The following is a 12,389-nucleotide window of genomic DNA, read 5'->3' on the forward strand; positions in this document are numbered from 1 at the left end:
ATAAATAAGTTCTACACTACCCAAAATATAGTTATTCCAAAAGTTATTTAATCCAAAAAGCTATTTGGATTAAAATAGGCAAATGCTTAAGTGTCTAGACTGGATCATTATTGCAGTGACTATGATCTTTCTATGATGTTTCTAGCATGTTATATGTTTGGCAACAGTTCTTCTAACCCCAACTGATGGAGTGTGTAGCTTTTCATTTCTTAAACACCTATGTAGGAAGACACATCATGGCCATATAACAGGATATAGGATATGAACAGCTGTCATCTAGTAACTACGGCAATCAAGACCTGGTGTGAACGCAACATATATCATGACTAAACGGTGTATGATGTGCAGTGAACATTATTGTTTATGTAACGTCATGCGCATGGTGCCATTGCATCATAAATGTCATCTTAAATGCTGACAGATGCTGATATTACCTCCTGGTGTTTAGTAGAACCATGTTTAAGATCTTGTTGGACTGTATCCAAAGCAGCGTGGGAAACTAAATCTCCCGAGCAAGAGTGGGCCCTCCTCCGCTTCCTGTGCACTTGAGTGTCCCATATAATTTTGGAGAACCCTTCATGATGATCTACACTGCTCCTCCCCAGGAAGCCTTTTCCTCTCAATGTCTGGAGCATGTGCTCCACTGCTCCAAAACTGACTGCCCTCCTCAACTGTCTCCGCAAAAGATTCTTTTCCAAAAGCCTGTCCTTTGAGGCGATGCTTCTGGAGCTCTTGGTGACCCCATGTAGAATATGCTCCGCAATGGGCCTGCTTTTGTCCTGATGTGTACCTGGCTTTCTACCGTTTTTTCCTCTGAGGACTGGAACTTCTCCAACGTAGACCCCATGGCTGGTACTGTCCTGTCTGGGCCTTGGAGCCTCGTCTTGCTCCAATGCACCAACCTTATAATTACTACCAGATGTGGCAAAATCCAGGTCATCAATCTTAGAGCTCTCAGTCCCATGGCTTCTTAAAGAGTCAGTGGCATTAAAATCAGCTGATTTTCTCTTTTTCCTCCTTTGAAAGTATCGGCGTCCCCTGAGCTCCTTTGATGTGGGGCTGATTGGGGCTTTCGTGGGATCAACATAACACTCCTCCTTAGATCCCCTTACACATCCACACACATTACCCATGCCGGTTGGTCATGCTAATAAGGCCTACCAAGAAAGATTCACTCCTTCCTGCCAGTTGTAAACAAGTTAACCAAGTTCAAGAGTTTCTTATCCCAGAAAGAATCAGCCATCATTTCCCCTGCAAGTGTTTAGGTACGGAAGAGATGTCAGACAAATCAGTTCAATATCCAGAGCAGTACGGATGATGTGAATCCCTCTGAGACGCTCCAAGCAAACTTTCGTTTCCTGTATCGCACGTTCACCGCGCTCGCTGCACCGCCCGGCCCTTTCTTCTCACGCTGCCAACACACTGAAGTCTCAGTGACCTTTGAAACGTCACCCTTTGCCCTGATCCTCCAGAACAAACACTATAGAGATCGAGGCGCCCGACTAGACACACAAACTAACGCAGCTCTCTGTCACAGCTGAGGAAACGTCACGGTCCTCATGTGATGTGTAAACACAGCCACCCCCAGAGCCCTGCTGGTGTTGAGTTTCCAGCGGCTGAATGTCCTTAGTGGTTGGAGGCTGGAGAGAGAGAGAGAGAGACAGAGGGAAAAGGGAGGAGAGTGGGACACACTCTCATCTATTCCCTGATGGTAACTTTGGTCTGCGTGTGAAAGCTCTGCTCAGCAAGTTGAGCCATTCAAATAGGACGTACCAGGCTGAGGTAGTCATGGCCTGTCATGTGGCCTTTTAAAATAACAGGACTACGTGGCTGGCTCGACAACATGACAAACTGCGCTGCCTCCCACGACAAAGCTCTCTATTTGCTCTTTAATCTTGCTCAAAACAAAAGCGAAGCTTTGAAAAGGATCAAGTCCAACTCTTTAAGCAAACAAACATAACCAGCGGTCATAGATATGGAAGATGATAAACTTATATTGGCTAAATAAACGTGCTTGGGTTGTAAAATATAATTAGCTTACACAAGTTATTGAACAAAAAATAATTTTAAGTTAATTAAGTTTGTTTGCTAAGACAAGAATCGCTATTACTGTGTTGTTAGATTGTATTAGGGAACCCACATAAGACTTGTGCCACATCTAACCACCATAACACACATTTAAGGACGGATGCCTTAAGCCGGGCATGCTCAGTGTGATTTTTGCTGCCATTCGAGCTTGCAGACAAGTTTTTTTACTCAGGAGAAATCACATGGAAATTGTTTATGCTCGTGGCTCGCAGCATGTGAGAGGATTTACAAGATGAGCCGAGAACATTACGAGCACCTCCCGATGATTTTTAAACATGTTTAAACGTCGGCCTGAATTTCACCAGCATATAGGCTGTTCCCTTTTGCCAAACCATATACAACCATGTCACATAAGCTAAATCAATGTGTATTATTAGCCATTAGCTCAGTGGCTGCAATACAGCTTGCACAAACACTGTCACGCACACACACACACACACACACACACACACACACACACACACACACACACACACTCTCTCTCTCTCTCTCTCTCTCTCTCTCTCTCTCTCTCTCTGTTTCTGTTGAATGGAACCGCTGCAGTTCTCTGCTTTTCAACAAATCATTTTTACACAAAAACTGTTTTCTTTGTTTTTCCAATCCCAAGCTATAACAGCAACATTGAAAGCACGCAATTGCCGCCAGCTCGCTGTGCAGTACAATCCTGTTGTGTACCAGCTGCTTTGACATGATTATCAATTTAACTGACTCGTAGCGTATGCAACCTATCATGACCTCCCGTGTGTCCGAACTCGCAAAGTGTACGCCTGCCTTTAGAAACTTCCTCGAAAATTATAATAACCACACAGCAACATGCAACAAAACTGCTTTAGCAATGGTATACAAAAACGGAAAACTGATCTCAAATGTCCACACGCATGTGACATGAAGGAATGTTCTTCTCTATGGTAACGAGTTAGGCTGGTCACACACAGATTTGGGGGGATTTTTGTGGTGAGGAGCCCAAAGCTTCTCGCAACCGTCTTTTTGTCTAAAAAATCCTCAATTGTGTGGTGTCATTACAGATATTTGACTGCTCCTGATTGCACCGGAGCCTGGACAGTCCACTCTTGATCAGGCTGCCTCTGACGTGAGACTCACTATAGCCAATGAGCGCAAAGAAGCTTCACCAACCAGATGATCTGTGCTTCTATAGATGAAACTTGGCAACCACAAACATGCCATGGAAGCGGAGTATTGAGAAAGAAGAGCACCCATATTCTTTTCCATTTGTTTTTCTTCTCAAGCCGGGTTTGATCTTCGAGTCTTCGCGAGATCTCATCTCACTGTGAAAATGTTGACAGGTGTGTGGCCTCGTGGTCCGGACGAATCTTCTATAATGCTAAAAATCGGTTGAAACTGCCCTTATGTCTGTGGTTTCCCACAGTTTTAATCGGTTAAGATTTGAAAATCATCTAGTGAGTCCCAGGCCTTAGTTTGCAGAATTAAGTATAAAGCATATCTCACATTTACAACAGCTTGGATTAATAAATGGCATCTGAGCAAGTATCACATCTGCTGATATTATTTTGGCACAAACTCTGTCACTTTCTCTTTATGTCTGCAGAGTTTCTCACTTCGCAGACTCTTCACAGATTCTTTTGTTTTGACAATGAGTGATTCCCCGAAGGTCAGCAAGGCCTGCTGTTTAGAGCTGTCCATGTTAAACGGTACTGTAGACAGCTGACTAGTTCAAATTCTATGCAAATGCCCTATTTATTGAAGCCACATGCTACTGTACATGTACATGACTCCTCATCTCCCAGCATGATGTTCGGTAGTAGCCGGGTTTTATAAAATAAAGCAAACCTTGAATCTCCCGCCAAATCTAAACTCAAAATGAAAATATTATATTACAATATTCCATACTGGCATACCATACTGAATAGCAGTAAGACAGGTTTGAACATGATTTTATGTACTTGCTCACTGTAGCAACTGCAGTAATTTTTTGCAAAAAATATCAAATATTATGTTGTAATTGTCTTTCCTGTAGCTCAATGAGTAGAGCATGGCGCTAGCAACGCCAAGGTCATGGGTTCGATTCCCAGGGAAAGCAAGACTTGACAAAAATGTAAAATGTGTACCTTGAATACAATGTAAGTCGCTTTGGATAAAAGCGTCTGCCAAATGCATGAATGTAAATGAATGAATGATTGTAATTGCATACAATGACTAGAGGCCATGCTTATACACCCTTCATTCATTGACTTCAAAGCATGTTTATAAGACAAAAACATCCAGCAAAAGCTTCTGAAACAACATAATGATTCAGAACTCAATGCTTTGATTGCATGTTCAAACAGACATTATTCAGACGCCAGCTGTGGACATTGTATAAATGAATAGAGCTGAGTTATTGCCTAAAGAGCTCCAAACAACACACGTAAATGTGCAGTGAATTCCGATATTGAAACCGATTCAAAACTAGATGTTTCCAAAGAATAGACCAGAGGGCAAAAAAATATGAACACGGTTCAAAAATCTGCCCTGAGAGACTAATGTCTGAGCAGAGGCATCACAAACAACTCTCCATACCCTCCAACTGCAGATCATGAGGGAACAGGCCGCATGCCCAACGGCTTGCGTGAGAGTGACAGCGGCAGGTGCTACTGCACATCCCCACGCTACCTGTCAGCAAGTTTTATGAACCCAAGCATTATTTAACACATTCTTCAGCTATGCCCTAGAAATGCATTTTTAGACTTGCATGCCTTTAGCCGGTTGAGGGCCGTCAGGGAGGCTGGGCCAGCGTGGTTTGCGGGAGCGAGGTGCGGTGAAGGTGTCATTCTTGCATGCTGGAGATGTGAATTGGGAAGAGCTGTGATGGTTTGGGTTCCGATCTGGACTCAGGTCGACAACATTCTTCACTCATAACATCATCTCAAAACTAATGTTCAGCCAAGCCAAGGCTATTAATAATCTGCCGCTGTGAAGGTGGGACAGTGTGTTCATATTCAGTAGGAGATATTAGCACTGGATGCATTCGTGTTGGCAGAGGAATGAAACCAAACCCTGAGATGCATTTTACTTAACACAGCAGTTCAAAAAAATGTGGCATTAAAATGTTGTGAGATCTTCAAGACCTTCATCTGATGCATGCACAAGAATTCAAAATCCTCGCAGCGTGGACGGAGAGCAAGAGCGCGTCGAACTGCACTCGTCTTACTGTACGTTTGAAGTCAAGAAGGTTTCACAAGCTCAGACCTGCAGATGCGCAGCTGCAGTGTAACCTCTGAGTGACCTCTGTCATATACGGACGCTAAAGCACAAATTCCCTCAGACTCCGTCCAGATCCCTGAGAAATACTGCAGGACTACTACGAGTCAAAGCTTTAAAAAAGCCTGTCACAAACACAACACATGTTTTCTCTGTACACGACAGATACAAGACAGATCTTGTGTACGTAATAATACAAATATTTTCCAAGTTCGGCTCCTACATGTTGATACTAAAATGATGACCTTAATAAATCAATCTCATGTAGTTACTAAGAAAAAAAAATCACTTAATTGAAGCTTCGTTAAAATACGGGAAATGTTCCTGCATGAAAGCGCATTGAAGGAAATGAATAGGCATCACACAGTGTGTTTGAGTCAACATGTGCAGACTGACAGAAACAGTGCCCACCACACTCCACATACAGCTAAGCAAGAATTTGACTACAGAAGGGAAATGGAGGCAAAGTTTGAACATTGGCTTGATGAACTCTTGCGTGAAAATGCAAAAAGACATCTGAAGATTATGTATGGAGTTGTAATTGGGCAGTTTGAAGACAAAACTGAAGACTGAAAGCTATGTGGATGCAAGGAGGTTCAGAACTTACTAGGTGTTGATAGGCAGTTGCTAAGTTGTTCTAGGTTGTTGTTAAGGTGTTACTAGGCAGTTGCATTGGGGTTCAGAACTTACTAGGCTGTCGATATGCAGTTGCTTAAGTCTTTTAGGTGCTTGTTAAGGTGTTACTTGTCAGTTATATGGGGGTTCAAAACTTACTAGGGTGTTGACAGACAGTTGCTAATGTGTTCTAGGTGGTTGTTAAGGTGTTACTAGGCAGTTGCAAGGGGGTTGCAAGGGGGTTAAGAACTTACTAGGCTGTTGATAGGCTATTGCTATGGTGTTATAGGTGGTTGTTAAGGTGTTGCTAGGCAGTTGCAAGGAGGTTCAGAATTTATTATGGTGTTGATAGGCAGCTGTTAATGCGTTCTAGGTGGTTGTTAAGGTGTTACTAGGCAGTTGCAAGGGGGTTAAGAACTTACTAGGCTGTTGATAGGCTATTGCTATGGTGTTTTGGTGGTTGTTAAGGTGTTGCTAGGCAGTTGCAATGAGGTTCAGAACTTAATATGGTGTTGCTAGGCAGTTGCAAGGAGGTTCAGAACTTAGTATGGTGTTGATAGGCAGTTGCTAAGGTATTATGGTGGTTGTTAAGGTGTCGCTAGGAAGTTGCAAGGATGTTCTGAACTTAATAGAGTGTTGATAGGCAGTTGAAAGTTGTTATATGTGGTTGTTAGGGTGTTGCTAGGCAGTTGCAAGGGGGCTCAGAACTTACTAGGGTGTTGTTAGGCAGTTGCAAAGGGGTTCAGAACATACTAGGGTGCTGATAGGCAGTTGCTAAGGTGTTCTAAGAGGTTGTTAAGGTGTTGCTAGGCAGTTGCAAGGAGGTTCAGAACTTAATATGGTGTTGATCGGCAGCTGTTAAATTGTTCTAAGGGGTTATGGTGTTGCTAGGCAGTTGCAAGGAGGTTCTGAACTCAATATGGTGTTGATAGGCAGTTGCTAAGGTGATCTAAGTGGTTGTTAAGGTGTTGCTAGGCAGCTGCAAGGAGGTTCAGAAATTACTAGGGTGTTGATAGGCAGTTGCTAAGGTGTTATAGGTGGTTGTTAAGGCGTTGCTAGGCAGCTGCAAGGAGGTTCAGAACTTACTAGGGTGTTGATAGACAGTTGCTTAAGTGTTCTAGGTGGTTGTTAAGGTGTTGCTAGGCAGCTGCAAGGAGGTTTAGAACTTACTAGGGTGTTGATAGGCAGTTGCTAAGGTATTGTACATGTTTAAGGCATTGCCAGATGGTTGCTAGGCAGTTACAAGGCAGTTATTTAGAAAATCTGAGTGGTTGATAGGGCATTGCTTGGTGGTGGTTAAGGTGATTTAGATAAAATCAGGGCAGTTGCTAAGGTATTTTATGTGGCTTTTAGGGTGTTGCTAAGTTGTTACAAAGATGTTGTAAGCAATTTAAATCATTACTAGGTGGTTGCTAGGCTGTTAAAAGGTGGTTACTAAGCTCTTCTGAGTGGTTGACAGTGTGTCACTATGTGTTTGTTAGTGTGTTTTGGCTTCTAGGCAGTTGTTAAGGTGCTCTAAATGCCTTCTATGGCACTTTTAAGCAGTTGCTAATGTTCTGCAAGTTTATTAAGGCATTGCTAGGCGGTTGCTATGCAGTTAAAAAGCAGTAACTAAGAGTAACTAAGTGATTGATAGGCCGCGTGGTGGTTTTTAGCATGTTTTGGTTTCTAGACAGCTGCAAGGGGTTCAGAACTTAATAGGATCCTGATTGGCAGTTGCTAAGGTGTTCTAGGTGGTTGTTAAGTTGTTGCTAGGTAATTGCTAAAGTGTTCTGGGTGTTTTCCAGTTCATTGTTAGTCAGTTGCTAAGATATGGTTATGATGAGTGAGTGGTAAAAGGGTATTGTTAGGAGGATTTGAAATAATTCTAGCCAGTTACTGAGGTGTTTTGGGTTGTTTCTTGCTAAGATGTAAGTGGTTTAAGCCATAACTAGGTGGTTCATAAGTGGTTGATAGGGTGTTATGGGTGTTTGTACTTTAAAAGCCCTGGGAGTTATGGTGGAAAATGAAAATGTTAGACTTTGGTCAGGGATTTAACAGCATGTTTGCCTACTGATGCCAATACACTGTATGTATCTGCAATCAAACAGAGAAATGCTGGTCCCATATCACAGCCACAGACAGGAGTGAATACAGAGCATGATGTACATCTTATTTCACTGAATATCTGCACACCCTCGAGCAAATACATGATTGCCCTCTTGTGGTCAGAGAATGAACTGCAAAAGCATTTTATTGTTGTTGTTGCATGTAGGCCTATTTCATGTTCCCAGGTAAATTTAATGAGCTAAAATAAAGCACAAGAATGAAACAACATCAAAATCAAAAAATTCCAACTCATCACTGGCATATCTTCCGCATTTCACATTGTGACCCCCTCCAAACATCTACAACTTGACAAATAAACTACACAAAAATAGTCAACTCACCTGAAAGTGCAGAATTATGGTCCATATTAAACCCAATGTCAGTTTTGGGTTTCCATCCGTTATGTCATCATTCCTGATGTTGACCAGTTTCACCTGAGGACACAAGGATTATACAGTTATGATGAGTGATAGAACATAACCATGCATAGTATGGAGGACCAACCCTGCACAAATTAAAAATAAATAAATGAATGAATGAATAAATAAATATACACATATGTAAATTAATACAAACAAAAATAGATAAATAAATGTGATAATAGGAAAATAAATAAATAACAGAATAAACAACTTGATAAAACAAATATGATTCATTTTTAATCAAATACAATTTTGTATTATCTTTCCCTTAATTTATTATTTTTCTGCTTTTATAAAAATATATATTTTTAACTTTTATTTATTTGTTAATTAAATTTAACATTTATTTTAACATTTATTTTTATATTTATGCTTTCATTTATTTTTTACAGTTATTTTTCCCTCATGTATTTATTTTTACATTTATTGATCGATTGATTCCTTTCTTTTTCTTTTTCCGTGTGCAACATGTAAATGAGGAGGGCGGTCCTTGTGTAGCTTCAGCACATCATTGGTTGAGAGCTCAACACAGTCTATGAAGCTCCAAGCGGCAACCTCCCGCGATTTCTCTTGAAGCCAATACGGAAGTAATGTAAATTGCAATTCCTCAACTGGCCACTAGGGACAGGCTCCAGAAGGGAGCAGAATCTCATTGAGCCCCATGTTAAAATTCTCAACTTTAAAGCAGAAAAAAACATGTTTACAGCCTGGTACAAATTGTGGTTTTGGTTTATAAGGCTAATGTTGATCTTCATGACAACTCTGAGGGGGGTGAATTTTTTTATAACTCATTCGTTTACGTTATATAAAGCCTTAAGGTTCTGCATAATTAAGGGCGTGGTTACAAGTGGATAGCCATTTATCCGCCGTCTATAGTTATTGCGTCACCTCAGCTCCGCGCACATCCCGCCCTTTTGCCCATTTTCTGTTATCCAGGAGTGACACGCGATGACTCGCTCACAAGATGGCAACGCCCAGCTCGCCCATACTTTCAGCTTCAGAACGGCTTATCAGAATCCTATAGGCCGGAACACACCAAGCCGACGGTCGGCCGTCGGGCAGTTTTTGTGCGTCGGCCAACTAAGTTTCCTCGGTGTGTTCCACACAGTTCCACGGCGTCGGCTGGCATTGGTCCTCGTCGGCTGTTTTTCAGCCGATTCGACATGTTAAATCGGCGTCGCCGCATGTCGGTCAGTCGGGACAAATGATCGTTCTGATTTGCTGTTCAGCTAGCGAACCAGTGCACGAGAAAATAAAACGGAAGTGACGAAGCAAGTAAACGACAGAGTCAAGAGGGAACACAGAACGCCGGTCTCCTCCATAGACAGTAAAAGAAAGGTCTCGTCTCATTTGATTATATTCCTCATTCCGATACATGTTAACACATGTTAATATATATGGCTGTGTAGACCGAGGCAAGTGAAGACAAACTGATCAGCATGATCCAGCAAAGGCCAGCTTAGTATCACACTACGGGAAAATGTTAACGTTATGTCAACTGTGTGGCGAAAGCAGAACTGTGGCGTGAGATCGCAAATAAAGTTGTCATGTCAGGTAAGATTTCCTTTTTTGCAATAGTTTTTTTCTTCTTCAGTAGTCCATATTAAAAAAAAACTGCATGTTAGATTGTTGTGTGCAACTTTCATCTTTGGACAGCAGTTAATTTCACATTCAAAACGCACTAAAGATATCAAAACACTTAATGCATGTCTTCATGTCCAAAAGCAATGATAAATCCACAGTTTAGCCCTCATATATTTCGGTTGTACTAACTGTGTGGAGAGTTTTGCAAAAGGGACCTTAATGTATTGAGAAATGTGTTCTAGCGACTGTAAAAAAAAAATGCTGTCATCCAGAATACATCCAGTTAAAAGTAGAACAAAAATGAACATTACAATAGCCATGAAATTGACATAACTCAGCGTATTGTTTTTTTATTTATTTTTTTCCTCAGAGAAAGAGCTCAAGAAGCGGTGGGATTCATTGCGAACCCAGTACATGTGTTACAAGAAACATGGACCCTCAGGAAGTTCTGGAGCTCAGAAGACCCACCTGCAGTTTCTAGAACCTCACACAAAAAGGAAGGAGTGCACCTCAAATCTAACTATCAGGGTACACACACACACACATACACACACACACATATGTGTGTGTGTGTATAATTTATTTTATTTATTTTTTCTTTCCATTTGAACAAATGAACATTTTGCTTTTGGTAAAGTGGCCAATGAATGTTCAGATGGGTCTATTTACAAGTAATTCAACAAATCAACTTCCACAATGTGCATCTGAATAGATCCATTTAGCCAATTTGCAGGGTATTGTTTTAGCTATGCCCTGTTATTGTTATGGGTTATAGGTGAACAAGTGTAAGAATCTATTGTATCACATTGTTCACATTTTGATTGTGTCTTTAAGGAATCTTTGTCTGAAAGTGAATCCTGTTTACCCTCAGATGGTACCAACAGTGACACCTGGATTGGCACCCGTGAGGAGCTGAGCTACGGCCCAGTACACCCTTGGCTGAATCTACCTATATAGCTACTTTTATAGCTATTCTCTATATAGCTATTTGTGCCCATTGTACTGAACATTGAAAAATAAAAAACTTTGACTTTGGGTACTTGCATTCACAGTTCCTTATGTAAAAAGGATCACAAGACACAAGATGATGCAGAATTCTAAACCTTATTTTGCAATTTGACATCTAACTAGCAGGGTAAATAAACACAATAAACACATCTGTATTGATGTTTTAATTTAAGAATAAATAGATTTTCAATTAATAGAGACATATTTTCATAATGTGTTACTTCCACAATACAATGTTATCAAAGTGCAATATCTGTAAACTAATAGTTAGCATGGTTACTGTCAGTTAAGTTCAGTGTATGGTTTAGTGTTACATTATTTTCATTAACATTTCTGTGCCACTGGAGATTTCATTTCCAAACTGCTGTGATGTGCAAGAAGCAGCATGATATCATTTTGAAGAAATGTCACCATAGGCATATTTCCAATGAAAAAAATATATACAAATTCTGTCATAATTCATTGAACTAGCACCAAGCATTGTCACAAACATAATTTGCTGTAAATCAGAATGCGTCATACACATATATTTATTTTAACAATCCTTTGGGTAAGTGGCCATTGTTCAGATTTTGTCACATTAACTTCCACAATGCATCTGAATGAGCCAATTTGCAGGGTATTGTTTGAGCTATGCCCTGTTATTGTTATGGTTCATTGATAGGTGAACAAGTGTAATAATCTATGGTTTCACATTTTGACTTCGGGTATCCATGGTTTCACCCATTTAGTGAGCGTTCCTCGTATTTTTCGCGTCCGCTTCTACCTTTCCTCTTCCACAAGTAAAAGACCAAGGGCTGACAACGGCAATGCCATTTGCAACGTTCTGAAATGCACGAATCCGTCCGTCTGTGTGGGGAAACGAAAACGACAGCTGATATCTTTATAGCTCTTCCGGTTTCCGGCTTCGAATAACGAAAACAGACTACTGCCACCAGCTGGAACGGAAAGGTATTTCCTCTTACGCAGGCGCAGAACGGACGCGCTATTGGCCGTCGGATGTCGAGTGTCGGCTTGGTGTGTCAAGGCAACTTTGGATCGCTTTGGACCCAAGACGCTGCCGACGTGAGCCAACGTGAGCCGACTCAGCAGTTTGCTTTCGTCGCCACTAGTTGATCGGCGTCGGCTTGGTGTGTTCCTAGCTTATGGGTGACGTCACGGACGCTACGTCCATATTTTTTTACAGTCTATGTGAAGCTCACGCACGCAGAAGAATCAGACCAGCTGAGGGGAGTTGTCAGTAAATGACGGCCGCATAGTTCTTTCACTAAACATGTTTCCAATAGTTTGACCCATTGAGATTTTACCCATACTGGAGTAAGTTCAGCTCTTGCATGTGTATACTATGGCGGACGTTTCACAAAC

General features: G+C 41.3%; 1 protein-coding gene across 9 annotated transcripts in view; it reads right to left on the reverse strand.

The window, feature by feature from the left end:
• Positions 1–12,389, reverse strand: part of dst (dystonin) — a 251,988-nt gene that overhangs the window by 148,824 nt on the left and 90,775 nt on the right. For all 9 annotated transcript variants that reach the window (XM_067422412.1, XM_067422411.1, XM_067422413.1 and 6 more), the window contains one exon: positions 8,352–8,444. In XM_067422412.1, coding sequence (XP_067278513.1) covers positions 8,352–8,444 — 93 coding nt within the window. The remainder of the gene's footprint in view (positions 1–8,351; positions 8,445–12,389) is intronic.

Source organism: Pseudorasbora parva, chromosome 17 (genome assembly GCF_024679245.1).
Source record: "Pseudorasbora parva isolate DD20220531a chromosome 17, ASM2467924v1, whole genome shotgun sequence".
NCBI lineage: Eukaryota > Metazoa > Chordata > Actinopteri > Cypriniformes > Gobionidae > Pseudorasbora > Pseudorasbora parva.